This window comes from Tursiops truncatus, chromosome 6 (assembly GCF_011762595.2).
Source record: "Tursiops truncatus isolate mTurTru1 chromosome 6, mTurTru1.mat.Y, whole genome shotgun sequence".
NCBI classification, from domain to species: domain Eukaryota; kingdom Metazoa; phylum Chordata; class Mammalia; order Artiodactyla; family Delphinidae; genus Tursiops; species Tursiops truncatus.
The window spans coordinates 96,311,731-96,328,623 of record NC_047039.1 but is presented as its reverse complement, the minus strand read 5'-3'; the positions used below and the strand labels follow the sequence as shown (position 1 = coordinate 96,328,623).

The window sequence follows — 16,893 nt, the reverse complement described above, 5'->3', positions numbered from 1 at the left end:
ATGAGTGACTAATAAGCATGTAAAAAGATGTTCAGAGCTTCCCTGGTGGCGCAGTGGTTGAGAATCTACCTGCCGATGCAGGGGACGCGGGTTCGTGCCCTGGTCTGGGAGGATCCCACATGCCGCGGAGCAACTAGGCCCGTGAGCCACAACTACTGAGCCTGCGCGTCTGGAGCCTGTGCTCCGCAACAAGAGAGGCTGCGACAGTGAGAGGCCCGCGCACCGCGATGATGAGTGGCCCCCGCTCACCGCAACTAGAGAAAGCCCTCGCACTGAAACGAAGACCCAACACAGCAAAAATAAATTAATAAACTCCTACCCCCAACATCTTCTTAAAAAAAAAAAGATGTTCAACACTAGTAGCTATTAGGGAAATGCACATTAAAATCACAATAAGATACCAAGACACACCTATTAGAATGACTAAAATAAAAAACAGCGAAAAAAACACTGGAGAAGAGGAGCGTTGCTGGTGGAAATGTAAAATGGCACAGTCCCTCTGGAAAATAACCTGGTCAACAGCAGAGCCCATTCACAATTCCCGAGAAATAAAAATAGAATCTGGGTAATAAAATAAAGTCTAACCTTTTTTTCTTTTTCTTTGTGTCCCGTCTAGCTTCACTTTCTCACAGGATACCATGGGCAGAGAACTCCACCCGGCACTTCAGACCAGAGTTCCTAGTGCGAAAGGGCTTCGCCCGACACTGCACCTCGGGGCCATGCAGAAGCGCGGCACGACACTTCAATTCAAGATGGCTGCAGCAGGCCGCGTGCAGAGACGCTGCACCCGGCACTGTGATCTGGAGCGTGAGTAGCGTAACTGCGCGAGACTCAGGAGAACTCCGGCCCCGCCCCCCGCTGAAGAGACACACCCACCCCCTGCAAAGCAGCCCCGCCCTGATGGCCTGGGGAGCGGGAGCGGGCGGAGCGCAGACTTTAGAGCGGGAGCTGGCAGCTCTGCATTCTTTGATCAAAGAATAAAACTGGGGCTTCCCTGGTGGCGCAGTGGTTGGGAGTCCGCCGGCCGATGCTGGGGACGCGGGTTAGTGCCCCGGTCCGGGAGGATCCCGCATGCCGCGGAGCGGCTGGGATCGTGAGCCGTGGCCGCTGAGCCTGCGCGTCTGGAGCCTGTGCTCCACAGCGGGAGAGGCCGCAGCGGTGAGAGGCCCGCCTACCGCAAAAAAAAAAAAAAAGAATAAAACTTTCCTTTGCTTCTGAACCCAGGTCAGTCTAGTTATATTGGCGCGAGCGACACTAGGCAGGAAGACCCCTGTTGGGGACCAACTTGGAAGGGCTGGTAACAATTCGGCATTTTCTTTTAGAACTAAAAATGGCTTTACCATACAATCTAGAAATTGTACTCTTGGGCATTTACCCCACAGAAGTGAAAACTTATTTTCACCCAGAAACTAGTACATGAATGTTCAGAGTAGCTTTATGTATTTTTCCATAAATTTATTTATTTTATCTTTGGCTGCGTTGGGTCTTTGTTGCTGCGCACTGGCTTTTCTCTACCTGCAGCGAGCGAGGGCTACTCTTTGTTGGGGTGCACGGGCTTCTCATTGCGGTGGCTTCTCTTGTTGTGGAGCACGGGCTCTAGGCGCGCGGGGTTCAGTAGCTGTGGCTCGCGGGCTCTAGAGCACAGGTTCAGTAGTTGTGGCACACGGGCTTAGCTGCTCCGTGGCATGTGGGATCTTCCCGGACCAGGGCTCGAACCTGTGTCCCCTGCATTGGCAGGCGGATTCTTAGCTACTGTGCCACCAGGGAAGCCCCGAGAGTAGCTTTCTTTGTAATGGCCAAAAACTAGAAACCATTCAAATATCTGTCACTGGATGACTGGTTAAACAAACTGTGGTACATGCATACTGTGGATTATGAGTCAGCAAAGAAAAGGAATAAACTATTGATACATGCTAGAACTTGGATTACTCTCAAGGAAATTATGCTGAGTGAAAAAAAAAACTCAAAAAGAGGGGCTTCGGAGTGGCCCCACATGCCTCGGAGTGGCTGGGCCCATGAGCCATGGCCGCTGAGCCTGCGCGTCCGGAGCCTGTGCTCCGCAACGGGAGAGGCCACAACAGTGAGAGGCCCACGTACCTCAAAAAAAAAAGAAGAAGAAGAAACTCAAAAAGATACATTTTTTTGAGTTTTTTGAAAAAAAACTCAAAAAGATACAAAAAGATACATGTTTCCATTTGTGAACATTCATGAAATGACATAATTGTAGAAATGGGAAACAGATTAGTGGTTTCCAGGAGTTAGAGATGGTGGGGAAAGGGGGTGGTGTGGCTATAAAGAAGTAGCACATAAGGAACTTTGTGGGGATGGTAGTTAAGTGTCTTGGTTGTGGTGGCAGTTACGTGAAGCCACATGTGATAAAACTGCATGCAGCTACACACATACACACATATGAGTACGTACGAAACTGGTGAATGGTCGAATGAGCTTAGTGGATCGCACCAATGTTAATTTTCCGGTTGTGATATCATTAGTGATACAAGACGCTAACATTGGGGGAGACTGGGTAAAGAATTCATAGAAACTCTCTGCACTTGAAGTTGAGACACAGATGTAGAGAACAAACATATGGACACCAAGGGGGGAAAGCTGCGGGTGCGTGTGTGTGTGTGTGATGAATTGGGCGATTGGGATTGACATGTATACGCTGATGTGTATAAAACTGATGACTAATAAGAACCTGCTGTATAAAAATATAAAATAAAATTTAAAAATTAAAAAATAAAGAAACTGCAAGTTTCTTTGCAACTTCCTGTGAATTTGTAATTATTTCAAAATAAAGTTGTTTTAAAAAACAAAAACAAAATACCTAAATTTATCCTTATCCAAAATGTACTCTTCCTGAATTCTCTAATTTCACATCCACAGGTGTGAAAGCATCAGCCCAGACTCACCCTTCACTCTCAGTATCAAATAATAATAGTAACAGGCCACATTTATTGAATGCTTCTCTACCAGGTACTACAGTCAGCCCTCCACATCCGAGGGCTTCACATCCACAGATTCGACCAACCACAACAGAAAATACTCGGAGAAAAAAAAAAAAAAATCCAGAAAGTTCTAAAAAGCAAAATTTGAATTTGCACCTCTCCAGCAACTATTTACATGGCATTTACATTGTATTAGGTATTATAAGTAATCTAGAGATGATTTAAAGTATACAGGAGGATGTGCTTAGGTTACATGCAAATACTACACCATTTTATATAAGCGACTTGAGCATCCTCAGATTTGGTATCCTTGGGGGTCCAATTCCCCCCGCAGATACTGAGGGACAACTATACACTTATGACATTCCATGGCTGGTCTAATGTATTCCTCCCATCAACGCTATTATAATTCCCATTTTAAAGGTAAGGAGGGCTTCCCTGGTGGCGCAGTAGTTGAGAGTCCACCTGCCGATGCAAGGGGCACGGGTTCACGCCCCGGTCCGGGAGGATCCCACATGCCGCGGAGGGGCTGGGCCCGTGAGCCATGGCCGCTGAGCCTGCGCGTCCGGAGCCTGTGCTCTGCAACGGGAGAGGCCACGACAGTGAGAGGCCCGCATACCACAAAAAAAAAAAAAAAAAAAGGTAAGGAAACTGAGGATTAGAGGGGTAAATGACCTTGGCCAACGTCATACAGCAAGTTGCCACAGCAGGTTTCTCATGCAGGCAGCCCAACTCCAGAGCCCATACCCTCTGGAATCACCAGATTCAAAATCCACCCACTTATCTTAGGCCAGTGCCTTAGTTCATTATTCTCTACCTGGACCAGGAATTAGTGCAGGAACCTGCTAACTAGACTCCTACCCCAGATCTAAGCTTGAATGGTAAACCACCCCAAACAGAAGACAATCTCCCAATTTCCCCACGCAAAGATTTCTTTTTAAGTATTTTGGCCAACCTGAATATATAAATGTTTTGTGCTATAGGTGAAATAACCAAACATCTATTTACAAGGATTCAATACAGGATGTGCGTATACAATGGCATATTATATATTATAAAATATATTAATTTAGAAATACCGCTATCCTCATTCTCCCATCTTCTGAAACAATTTCATTCAAATGCTTCTCACATACCTCTAACATCAGTATCTTTACAATTTTCATCAAACACAGGTTTCCAGAGTATATTTTCATTTCTAAGTTATTTGAAAAATAGTCCTATTGAATCCATATATAATACTGTTCCTGAAAAGCTAAAAAAATACATTTATACAGCATCAAGAAAAGTTAGGTTTTTAAAATTTGTTCTGTAGGTCACTAGTTTTCAATGCCGGCTGCAAGTTAAAAATCATACTGTATTATAAACTTCAAAGTTGCTAAGAGGCTACATCTTAATTGTTCTCAACACAAAAAAGAAATAATTATGTGATGCAGTAAAGGTGTTAGCTAACACTACTATTGCATAGTTATCATACTGCAATATATAAATGTATCATACCAACACACTGTACATCTCAAACTTATACAACGTTATATGCCAATTATATCTCAATTTTTTTCAAGTGTGATGGGGGAAAATCATCTGGGGAGCTTTCCAAAACTACCAATGCCCAGAAATAGTGATTTTACTGGCCTATAGAGTGGGCACTGAGCGTGGCTTTTTTTTGTGTGGTACGCGGGCCTCACACAGTGTGGCCTCTCCCGTTGCGGAGCACAGGCTCCGGACGCGCAGGCTCGGCGGCCATGGCTCACGGGCCCAGCCGCTCCGCGGCACGTGGAATCTTCCCGGACCGGGACACGAATCTGTGTCCCCTGCATCGGCAGGCGGACTCTCAACCACTGCGCCACCAGGGAAGCCCTGAGCGTGGCATTTTTAAATGTTCCTCCCTAAGGGCAGCCTTTGCAGAGAATCACTGCTTAAGTGTGTAATTAGCCATCTCCACAATGTAACTTAGTAGTTCTCAGTCTTGATTACGTATAAGAATCACCTGGAAAGCTTTGTAAAACTACTGATGCCCAGGCTTCACCCACTGCTATCCCCAAGGATTCTAATTTATCTGGAGTGAGGCCTGAGGGTATTCCTATGTTTTAAAAAACATCTCAGATGAATCTCACTGGCAGCCAGAATTGAGAACCTTCAATATTACCACTTAGGAGTACTTCTTTACAACTGAGGTTTAAAAGACTGTTTTAACCACTGTCGAATACTTAGTACGGCTTAGGTCACATAGACCAATTGCTCTGTAACTATGGTAACAGATAATCACCAGAACTTGTTTAAACACATTTCATCTGTTAATAAACTTTAATCTTGATGACCATTCTCCTGAAAGTAACCACCTGAACCCCAATCCACCCCTCCAACAGAACATCCAAAACTGTGCTGAAGTTTTGCTGGCTTCTGTTCCTTTTGTATCAGGTGACCTCTAGAAGCATCCATAGATAGCACTGATTGAGAACATTTTAACCTAATTTGGCTTCCCCAAATAGAAATTGGTTGTCCTAAATAAAGGAACTGAGAGTTCCCCAAAGGTGGGAGATTTTGTCAGGACTCAATTTTCCAGAAAGATAGCTTGGGAAGAGAATGCCACTTTATATTTGCACATATCATTAATAACAACCATTTCTTGAATGTTTACTATACCTAGGCACCGTGTTAAATGTTTACCTGACCTCATTTAATCCTAAAAATATCATTTAAAATTAAATAATTATTATTCCCACTTTTTAAAAATAACTTTATTTATTTTTAACTTTGGCTGCGTTGGGTCTTCGTTGCTGCGTGCAGGCTTTCTCTAGTTGCAGAGAGTGGGGGCTCCTCTTGTTGCAGAGCACAGGCTCTAGGCGCACGCGGGCTTTAGTTGTGGCATGTGGGCTCAGTAGCTGTGAGCTTGTGGGCTGCAGAGCACAGGCTCCATAGCTGCTTAGCTGCTTAGCTGCTCCACAGCATGTGGGATCTTCCCGGACCAGGGCTTGAACCCGTCTCCCCTGCATTGGCAGGCGGATTCTTAACCACTGTGCCACCAGGCAAGTCCCATTATTCCCACTTTAAAGAGGAAGAAACCAAGACATGACGTCTATTTGCCTAAGGTTACCACCCTGCTGGCTACGGACACAGAATGTGGACCAAGGTCTTCTGCATCCAGTGCTATACCGCCCCCTTCTGGCCCAGCCATCCTCAAGATGCTTTCACCAGAGGCACCAGGACTTCCATTCCAGTGCCCCAAAGGACAGCATGGCATTGTGGACAGAGGGAAGGACCACTAGAGAGAGGATCAGCAGACATCCTCCCTCCTCCCTGCATTTACAGTCAGTCCAAACCCCTCTGCCCCCAACATTCCGTGGTTCCCAGGCCCTGTGACATCACAGATAGTTCCCTCTCTGCTCTGCCAGCCGCAGATGAGTGAGGCTCAAAAGTTAGACCTGAGAGCAGGAGGGATATTGTTTCATACTTAAAGGGACAATGTCTCCATCACTCCTGGGCACCTTTTCACGTTGCTCCAGGAAGCAGACACCATCCCTCTTACCATGACCCCACTGTTTCTCTCTCTGGGTCCCAGTCTCCCCACCTGTGCTGAATGACCCCTAAGGGCTCCTCCAGCTCCAGAAGTCTTCCTGTTTGACCTCATTGATCTTTCCTGCTCTGGTCGAAGTTCTGTGGGGTCACTGAAGACCTGAAGTTCACAGCCCACTGGGGGTAACCCAAGGGCCCTTTTCTTTGGCTCCTGCTTCCACCTAGAGGAGGGCGCTGGTAGTGCAAGGAACACCACACCCACCCTGCCCTAACCAAAATCAACTCCACATTTGCATCAGCATCAGCATTTACATTTATTGAGCCTTTACAACGTGCCAGACAGCTGTGCTAAGCACTTTCCATCATTAGTTATCTGAGGATTATTTAATCCTCACAATCACATTCTAGGGTAGATATTATTATCATTCCCATTTTACAGATAAGAAAACAGAAGTTCAGGAAAGTTAAATTCTTTTAAATTTCATAGCTAACAAATTGTAAATCCTTAGGAATTATACCCCAAAGAACGTGCTTGTAATTGCTACAGTGTTAATATCCTTTCCGTTTCTGAAGGGGCTCAAAAGTTCAAAACTCTTGGCCACCAACGCTTAGAGGAAAAAGTGGTTCTACTCCCCTCTGTTTCTCGGGAAATTGCTGGGGAGTAAAGATATGAAAAGCATCAGCGCTAGATTCAGATAAACTTATATTTGAAAATATCTGCTGAGCTGCTACTACAGAATGATCTCCAAGATGCTATGTACCTATAAGCTGCTTTAGCAGAAGAGACCTCCACTCAACGTGTGGAACAAAAACTGAATTTATTTCTCATTAAACAAGAGAGAACTATGCTCTGATGACAAAGTCTCTGAACAAAGCTAATGGCTAATATTTAAGGGGTTTGTGGAGGCACTGAGTTCATGGACAGGTGGTATTTCAGAGGCAGGAGTGCTTAGGAGTGGTAGGCCATAGGCCATGAAGTACTGTCTGTGGATGTTACTTTCAGGAGAATGGTCATCAAGATAAAAGTTCATTAACAGATTAAACGGGTTTAAACAGGTTCTGGTGATTATCTGTTACCATGGTTACAAAGCAATCAGTCTTCGCTTAGGAGTGTGGGAACTCCTTTTTTATTCTTCGTCTCCCCCTTTCGGCCCTCCCTCAACCAAAGCCTCAGGAGAGACCCTCAGGGACTGTCCAGATCTTCACCACTGTTGGCCACTTTCCTTGAAGACACAGTTACAGTTTTCCACTTACAGAGATCTGATGTTCAGTTGGAGCATCAGCCAGCCTGATGTCTTCTTGCTTCTGTCTTTCAATCATCTGTGGAGCCAGAAGTTGAAACAGTTGCCGCATAAAAGTATTCCACTCTCTGGACAACAGCCAATGAATGACTGTGAGACAAACAATAATAATTAAAAGAATTTTTTTTTTTGCGGTACGTGGGCCTCTCACTGCTGTGGCCTCTCCCATTGCGGAGCACAGGCTCCGGACGCGCAGGCTCAGCGGCCATGGCTCACGGGCCCAGCCGCTCCGCGGCATGTGGGATCTTCCCGCACCGGGGCACGAACCCGTGTCCCCCGCATCGGCAGGCGGACTCTCACCAACTGCGCCACCAGGGAAGCCCAAAAGAATTTTTAAGAGAGTGTGGAAGGCAGTCTAGAATCATAACTATTTCCCAGGTATGACGGAAGAAGATAAATTTCAAATGATACCCTGTGTCTACCTCAAATAGCCAGGTTGCCTTTTCTTTGGGCTTAGATATAGATCAACCTCACCTGTGGTATTAATCAAGGTACAGCATGAAGGGAAAGCAATGGTGCATAATCCCCCGATTAGCCAAAATAAAATCCAAAGGTATTCTATTATCCATTATTCCCTGAGCTAAGAATTTTCAATTGGTCAGTTGTGCCCTAGGATGTGGGCTGTGTTGCGTACTACGTCAGTCAAGGTGAAGGAAAATGAGCCCCTTGTGTTGTCCACCGCCTTTGGAGGGCTCACTGTTCTCAGAAGTCTGGGATATTGACAACCCCATGAAGGATTTTTTTCCCTTCCAACACTGTGTAAGAAACATTGTCCACTGAGTGTGCCCGGGAGTTGCACACTTGGAAAGGCACACAGTCATCACAAAGAACAGTAGGTCTTAGGCCTGGTTGGCACTGAAGAGTCTGATTTCCCAGTAAGAAATAAACCATGTCAACAATCAAGCAGTATTACTGTCCACCTTTATTTATCAATTTTCCTTGGGAGTTTAGAGGAAGAACAGAAGAGTGCTGATATATATATATATATATATATATATATATATACATACACACACACACACACACACACACACACACACACACACACGTGTCCTCATCCACAGGCTCCGTGTTCTTTAAGAACAGAGGAACTTTTGGTCCAAGAGGGCTTAAAGTTATTTTGATTTCTAATTAATTTTTAGGACTATTTGAAAATAATCAGGAGATCAAAGTCGACATTTCTCATTCCAATTTATTGTATCTAAGTTCACTATTTCAGGTCTGAGTCCTCTGCAAGAAAAGAAGAAAAGATTCCCTTAAGCTGTTCGTCTACCCCAGAACGTCCTGAAGTTTATTCAGTCTCCTACTGATTCATCTTGATTTAGTTTTCAATTCTGAATCTTTGCCCAATCTACCCTTAAGAAAAAGGTTTTACCTTTTGAAATAACTCTTGAAATAATTTTATGTGGTGCATTTTCTGTGTTTCTTAACTTCTCAAGCCCTTAATTTTTTGGAATTATGCATAGATGGGTCATTTAAATCTTCTGGCCTTTCCCATCCTGCTGCTTTTAAACATTTTGCTCCATTGTTGAAGGTTAACAATTAAGTTAACTAATTGATACAAATGTGGTAGTCTAGGGCAATAAGTAACAATAACAGAATCCTGAACTAGACAGCAACTTTCTGTTGTTCCAAAATTTGAGATGATTTAAAATATTTCTCCTCAATTCAGCTCTCACCCAGGTTTTAAATTCAACCTCTCTGGATCCACCTTCTGGTACAGGAGTTTTAGGGGAATATTGTGCAATGTTTTGTTCTCTTTTCTAGAGAAATGCACCATGAAGAAAGTTTATTTAGGTAGTTAGGGAAAGGAACAAGAGAAGTTTAAGTGGGTGGTAGAGATAAAGCTAGGTGGAGAGAGGGAGACATGCAAGGCAAGTAGGTTTCAAGTTTGAGTAGTGGTAAGATTTTTTTTTCTTCTTTCTGGAGCGAGAGCATATCAGTCAAAGAAGCCCTCTACTGACTGTTTGGTGTTTTTGTCTTCTCTCTCTTCTACCGCCCCTCTTAAATCTATTATTTTTTTTTAAAATCTATTATTTTTGACACTGAAAGTTTGCCATAATGGCCATTGTAATTTTAAGTCATCTAGCAAAATTTTGCCATTAATTAAGATAAGCACATCAGAGTACATTCAGTGAGAGTATATATACAAAGCAAGAGTTTTTCCAGGGAAGAGGAAGCAACTTTAATGCAGCTGAGACCATGACAAACAGGAAAGAATACACTACAGTTAGTCAAAACTTTGTACTATGCATGACATCTTGAATTCCTTGGCCAAGGAGAACCTAAAAGGCTTCATATGATCAATGCCCTAGAAATCACTAACTCCAAAATATAGGCTGAGAAAAGTGACTTTTCATTGCTTTACCAAGACGGACATGTGCTCATGAAGGTTTGGAGAGACCCAAGGCAAAGTTTTAGCAATTTCCTTTATACAAACTGACCACCAATCTAACAGACCTCCAACCATTAGTTCCCAGGGCTGCCTGGTGGTGGAGGTAGGTCAGACTTATGTTTTCATTTCTTCCTTATGAAGCACTTCCTTCTACACTCAACATACATAAGGCAATCTAGAACAAAACAAAAGCCCATGAAGCAAGAGTTTATATAAGTAGATGAAGATTGAAACTATAGCAAGCAGCAGAAGAATCAGCGTATTAATGGCAAGCATATTTGCTAAATGGTGCATCTCCAAAACAAAAGATCTAATTGCCTTATATTAATTTCTATTTGCTTATAAATCCTAAGAAAATAGATCCATTAAAGAGAGCTCAGAGAAATATGTCACAGATCAAATTATGATGAAAAACTCACTTGACAGCAGATCCAAAGGACTATTGGAGATTGAAGCTAAATGGGCCCAGAAAGTGCCCCTCTTGGTCCAAGGATCCCACACAATGGGGACATCGTATGTGTCTAGTCTGCTGGCTGTGTCTAGCCACAGTATATAAATTGTGCTATATTGAATAGCTTATGTGCAGGAAGTTAGAGATTTTGTATTAATTATTAAGAAGTCAAGGGTAAAAGAAACAGTAAGATCTGTTTGAAATCTACTGCCATAATTCAGGCAAGAGCTGATGGTGGCTTGGATGGTATGAGAGTAGAGAAAATGAGAAGCAAATGCCCATGAGTGAGACAACTCACACAGTGAGCTGGGTATTGTGAGAAGAATTTCCTACGAGGGGGTTTGCCACAGAAAGGGAAGGGAGAACAGGAAGCATTCAGAGACCTGGAAAAGTTGATACACAGTGAAAGGAGTTTGGGATGAAAACAAGGCCTTGTAATTCTGGACCACCCAAACTAGGAAGATCCTTGAAGAGATCATCTAACCTAACTTCCTCTTATTACTGATGAGAAGCCTGAGACACAGAGATAAGCATGGACTTACTCAAAGCCATACAGCAAGTTGGTGGCAGAACCAGGACCTACATCTATAAGACTGTGCTTCATCACCATGTTCTCATGGGACCTGGACCAGCTAGAATAGTTTGGAGCCAATGAGCTACATGAAGGGAAGGGAAAGGAAATACAATGACCACTGACTGGGCACTTTGTGTACCCATCACCACAGGGGTCACTTTTCGTATGTTTAAACCTTTACTTTTTGCAAAGTAGGCACTGCTTTTCCCATTTTCCACGTGATAAAAGTGAGGCTCGAGAAGGTTAAGGAACCTACCCCTAGAAACGGGGTAGAATACAGATCTGGTTAAAAGCCAAGCATGTTTACGTGGATTTCCGCATGGGCTGGGATTCTGCTGTAGTGGGATCCTACCTGGAGTGTGAGCACAGGTAAAGGACTGGCACTTTTCATGCACAGTCGTATGTTTATTTAGGAAACAGCCCTGCCCAGGGAACTGGGCTCAAGTTCAAGATCGGTTGATTCAATAAGGCACCCCTGCAAGCAAAGCTGGAAGAACAGAGGCTTCAACTCCTTTCCATGGGTAAGAAAATTTTGTATAAAATTTTGTATAAAATAGAGAGATTTGTATAAAATCTCTCTTTGTATAAGAGAGAGCAACCTAGGCTGAAGGGCTTGGGCCTGCTGGCCGTGGGGAGCTACAAGAGATCTGGGAGAGGGAAATGTTATTATACCTTGGGAGAGGCTGACCCTGTAGGAACCCCATCACAGTAAATTTCCAACGGGGCATCTGGAATTCAGGCCCCAGAACCCAAGGCCCCATTCCTTTCTTTCATACAGCAGCCCACCGAAACCTGGCCTCGAAGATCTTCTGTATATGCTGCAAATGCTGTGAGGAACCCAATGCCACAGATGACTCCAAGATCCCCAGTCAAACCCCAGAGCTTCAGCCATCAAAGCATGGTAGGTACCAGGCAAAAACACCCTGCCTGGCCTCTCGAGGCCTCATTTTGCTCATCCCCCTTCCTGCTGAGATACCCTCAGATTTCTTTCAGCTTTTGATTGAATAATTCCAACCCAAAATGAGGTGAAGATTGGGTGGTTAAGTATCCAAATCAATAAACAATAGGGCCTCCCTGGTGGCGCAGTGGTTGAGAGTCCACCTGCCGATGCAGGGGACACGGGTTCGTGCCCCGGTCCGGGAAGATCTCACATGCCGCGGAGCGGCTGGGCCCGTGAGCCATGGCTGCTGAGCCTGCACGTCCGGAGCCTGTGCTCCGCAACGGGAGAGGCCACAGCAGTGAGAGGCCTGCGTACCACAAAAAAAAAAAAAAAAAAAAAAAAATTAATAAATAAACAAATAAACAATAGAGCTTAAAAATCTTGAAACTTAAAGTGTGATTCATGAACCAGGAACATTGGCATCACCTGGGAGCTTGTTAAAGCTGCACTTTCAGACCCTACTCCAGTCCTACCAAGTCAGAACCTACGTTTTAACATGACCCACAGGGAAACCTGAACATACATCATAGTCTGAGAATCACTTGTCTAAAGACTATAAAGATAGCAGTTAAACTCTGCCTTTGGGGCTGGGGTTAGATCCAATCAGCTCTGCCACAGAATTGGGCAAGTCACGTACCCTTTCACTCTGAGCTTCAGTGTCCCTACTTGTAAAATGGGGATATCCATACTGTATTATTACTTTTCAGGATCACTGGGAGGATTAAATGAGGGAATATATAGAAGCACCAAGCACAGGGCTTGCACTAGGTAGGCATTCAACAAAGGTCAACAAATGGAAACTATGGTATATAGGTACTGGCCAGGATAGGATAGGCTCTGCTGCTAAAACAAATATGCCTTTAAATCTCAATCATTTAAATGAAATGAAAGTGTATTTCTTGCTCATGCAAAGTCTATTACACATCTATTTTCATCTTTAGTCAGAGCATCTGGAACACACAGTTTCCAAGGCCACCATGTATAAGAGGAGAGAGAGAGAGAGAGAGAGAGAGAGAAGGCATCCTGACCTTCAGTTTGTAATTACATCCTTCTTGATGATCCAGGAAAAAAGGTCATAGTGGAGAAGACTGGGGGTCAAAATCAGCAATTTCAGACAGAAAAAAAAAAAAAGCATTATTGTCAAGATCAGGTAAAGCTAGGACTGACAAACACGCAGTTGGGCGGTGAGTGGTGGGGTCAGGGAGGCTGGTCAGGCAGCTGGCACAATCCTACTAGGAGACAGGACAGTTCAATGGCAGGAAAAAAATTCTCATGGCATATTTTGCCAGCAATCCATAGCAGGGGCCTTTAAAATACTTCCCCTGAAAATAATTTCACGATAAAAACCAAGAAACTTAAAAATGTCAGTCCCTTTGTCCAAGATGATAATAATGATAATTACTGAGCCCCAATTACATGCAAGGCACTGTCGAGGCCCAAGGGACCCAGCTGTGATCAGATAAGTCCCCTACTGTTTCAGAGCTTACACACTAGAAAAGTGATCTTATTTAATCTCTGTAATAACTCTAAGAAGTGGACCTGATTATCCAGAATGGATATATCATTTTGCAGGTCTGAAAACACAGACAGAGAGAGGTGAAGCAATTTGTTCAAGGTATGCGGCTAGAAAAGGACAGTCGTTTATTACAGAATACAGCTTAGTCTGTTGACAAGATTGTATGTTATTCTTTTAAGAATCTAGGAGTATGTCAAAACAAAGCCTTCAATACAACAGTGGTCATCACAATGGTATTTACGGTAGTGAAATTTGAAAGCAGTCTAAACACCCAACAATAGAACATTGGTTAAATAAATCCTGAATTATCCATAAAATTCTTAAAATTTAGTGACGTGAGAAAAATGTTTATGATATGTAAAAAGTAAAATGCATGCATAATATACAGGATGTGATGGACTATGTAGAAATGTGCATATAGGCAAACACTGGAGCTGTGATCATATCTGAGGGGAGGGGTGTTTGGGGCTTTTTTTCCTACTTCATATTCTTCAATATTTCCTAGCTTTTCTATAATGGGTATGCATTATATTTATAAACAGGAAAAAAGTAAACTTTATATTTTAAAAAGAATACATATTTTGAATCCAGTGCCTGCTTATGAGGCAGAGAACTCAGAAGACTAGAGGACGCAGACTCAGGTACTCCCCACCCCACGATAATCACCACTGGTCCATGTGCCCTGCTCCAGTTGGCAAAACGCCTTCACCTCTGAGCCTCCCCACATGACCACGTGGAATTACCACTGCCAGGTCTGCAGAAGGATGAGCTTGACGGACAAAATCTCAAGCAAGATAATGAAGCGTCCCACGTGATTTGGGGAAACTCCCTGCTCCATCCAGAAAAGAGAACATCCTATTTCAGCAGCAGTGAGTTTGAGGGTGAGTTCCAAACTGGGGTCCTAACACTGACCAGGAAACTCTGGGGGAGGGGGCCTTGCCCTAATGACCAAACCCCAATTTGATATTGAGCTAAGTGGGGTGACAGGACTGCTCCCTTCAGGAAGCTGCAGTCACATTCTAGGACACACTGGACAGAGTCCAGGGGTCTAAGACCTGGCTGCAGGACCCTCTGAGCTGGGAATTGCAGGAGGAGCAGGAGGTCTGGGAAGAAAGAACACATAACCATACTTTCCTTCTAAGCCCTTGTGGCACTGTCTTCATATGTGTATTGCACGTGATTGTTTGCTTCACGTCTGCTTCGGCCACCAGACGATAAGTGCCAGGAGGGCAGGGCCGACATCACTTTTGTTCCTCCAAACTCAACCAGGTACATGGCAAATAAACATGCCAGAAAATGCTTGTGGATTGAGCGTAGTCCAGTGGGGGGAGAAATGCCTCTGGTTCCTGGAGTGTAGCCACATCCAGAAAGAAGGAATGCAGCCCCATTGATGGGCACCCACACTGTACCCAGGTGATCTCACGTAGCTCACAACCACCCTATTAGGCTGGCTGTTAAGAGGTAAGCGTCATCCAGCCCAGTCACCTCAGAATTCTCGTAACAGCTAAACCCTCCTGGCAAACAAAATTTCAAAGTCCAATTTCTATAAAAAATCTAAGGGGTCCTGCTCTACTCGAATTGGGGGTGAGGGTCTGGGAGCCCCCCTAGCTCCCCTCCCCTCCACAGGGCTCCATGGAGCATAGTTTAAAAATCCCCCTCTCAATGGACTTGAGGACACGGGGAGGGGGAAGGGTAAGCTGGGACTAAGTGAGAGAGTGGCATGGACATACATACACTACCAAACGTAAAATAGATAGCTAGTGGGAAGCAGCCACATAGCACAGGGAGATCAGCTCGGTGCTTTGTGACCACCTAGAGGGGTGGGATAGGGAGGGTGGGAGGGAGATGCAAGAGGGAGGAGATATGGGGATATATGTATAGCTGATTCACTTTGTTATACAGCAGAAACTAACACAACACTGTACAGCAATTATACTCCAATAAAGATGTTAAAAAAAAAAATAAACCCACCTCTCACTGTGTAGAGAAGGCTTTGGCCCACAGTGGGAGGGGACTTTCCAAAGGCCCAGCAGAGAGTAGTGTTAACGTCAGAACCATTATGGGCCCAATTCTTCTATTTTCCAGGCCACTGCACTTTGCAAGACACCCTGCTGTCATTGAATGCTCCAATGGGGTACCAATGCGTCCCAGGCCAGGATCCACGTGGCTCACACAGTATTCCAGGAACTGACAATGACCAGGGATGGAGGCGACCAGAACAGTCCCCCCAGGCCCAGAGCAAAGCCTTCACTCAGTGTGATTTTTCCCTTTCTTCTTTCAGATGTGAAATCACATGTTTCCAAAAGAGGATTTCACAAGAGAAACCTAAGCCGCTACTCCCAGGATCGCTGGCCGTTACAGCCATGCCTCATTGGGAGTCCCTGAACATTCTAGACGGCAGCCCCCTCGCAGGTCTCCGAGGCTGCACGGCTGCTGGAGGGTCTCCGGCAGGAAGGGGGCGGTGAACAGGGGCCATGAAGACTGATTCGGAAACTCCCCAGAGGAGGAGAAGACGTCTGAGCCATCCCTGTGCCTCCAACAAGAGTCACTTCGGCTCCTGGAGAAGCCACTGCAGAGGAGCTGCCTCCAATTAAAGTCCTTAGTTGCATCTTAGGCCTGGGTCCCTCCTCTATTCCCCTCTCTCAGCCCTACTGCTGAGATTCCCTTGAATATAGAACAATTAGAATTAGGCATCTCTTGTTAAGAAATGAGGTCTGATTCTAAAACACTTTCAGTCACTCCTTACCAACCTAATGAAGTACTTAGGAGAGGCTGGTCAGCAATGGGCAGCTATAAATAGATGCTGGAATAACTGTCTAGAGCTTGAGGGCACAATACTGCTCGCCTACTGTGGGACTCAATTTGGTGCTCAGGGTCATAGTGGACAGTGGGCAAGGTAGTGCACAACTCTGCAACAAGCAGCCCTATAGTGATGCAATGCACAGCCCATGCAGTTGTAGAAAGCTGTCTGTGCTAAAACGCAGAGCATGCAAACGTAACATGCCAGACACCCCAAGTGGCTTCAACTTTAGCCAGGGAGCCAGGCACAGAAGCATATCACTTCACCTTACAGACAACTTGGGGATTTGGGGAAGCCTTCCTGGAAGAGATGGTGCTTGAGTTTTTTGAAAGTTGAAAGGGAATTAGCCAAGCAAAGAGGAGAGGGGAATGGTATTCCAGAAGGAGGGAACAGAATAAGCAAATTTGGAAAACAGAGACACAAGCTGGCAGGAGTATAAAGTAGCGAACTTC

At 44.6% G+C, this 16,893-nt stretch overlaps 1 protein-coding gene across 1 annotated transcript; it reads left to right on the top strand.

Annotated features, from left to right (window-relative positions):
- Positions 1-638: 638 nt before the first annotated feature.
- TEX48 (testis expressed 48) lies at positions 639-16,026 on the top strand. The gene is made up of 4 exons (XM_033859329.2): positions 639-807; positions 11,964-12,086; positions 14,394-14,522; positions 15,923-16,026. The coding sequence occupies exons 1-4, from the start codon at positions 639-641 to the stop codon at positions 16,024-16,026; spliced, it is 525 nt and encodes a 174-aa protein (XP_033715220.2).
- The last annotated feature ends 867 nt before the right edge of the window (positions 16,027-16,893 follow it).

What these genes read in the sequence shown, in the direction of transcription:
- TEX48 (XM_033859329.2), top strand. Translation starts at nt 639, where the DNA reads ATGGGCAGAGAACTCCACCCGGCACTTCAGACCAGAGTTCCTAGTGCG. An exon ending in CCGGCACTGTGATCTGGAGC is followed by an intron (nt 808 to 11,963) that starts GTGAGTAGCGTA and finishes TCTTTCATACAG; the next exon opens with CAGCCCACCGAAACCTGGCC. An exon ending in GCTTCAGCCATCAAAGCATG is followed by an intron (nt 12,087 to 14,393) that starts GTAGGTACCAGG and finishes TACCACTGCCAG; the next exon opens with GTCTGCAGAAGGATGAGCTT.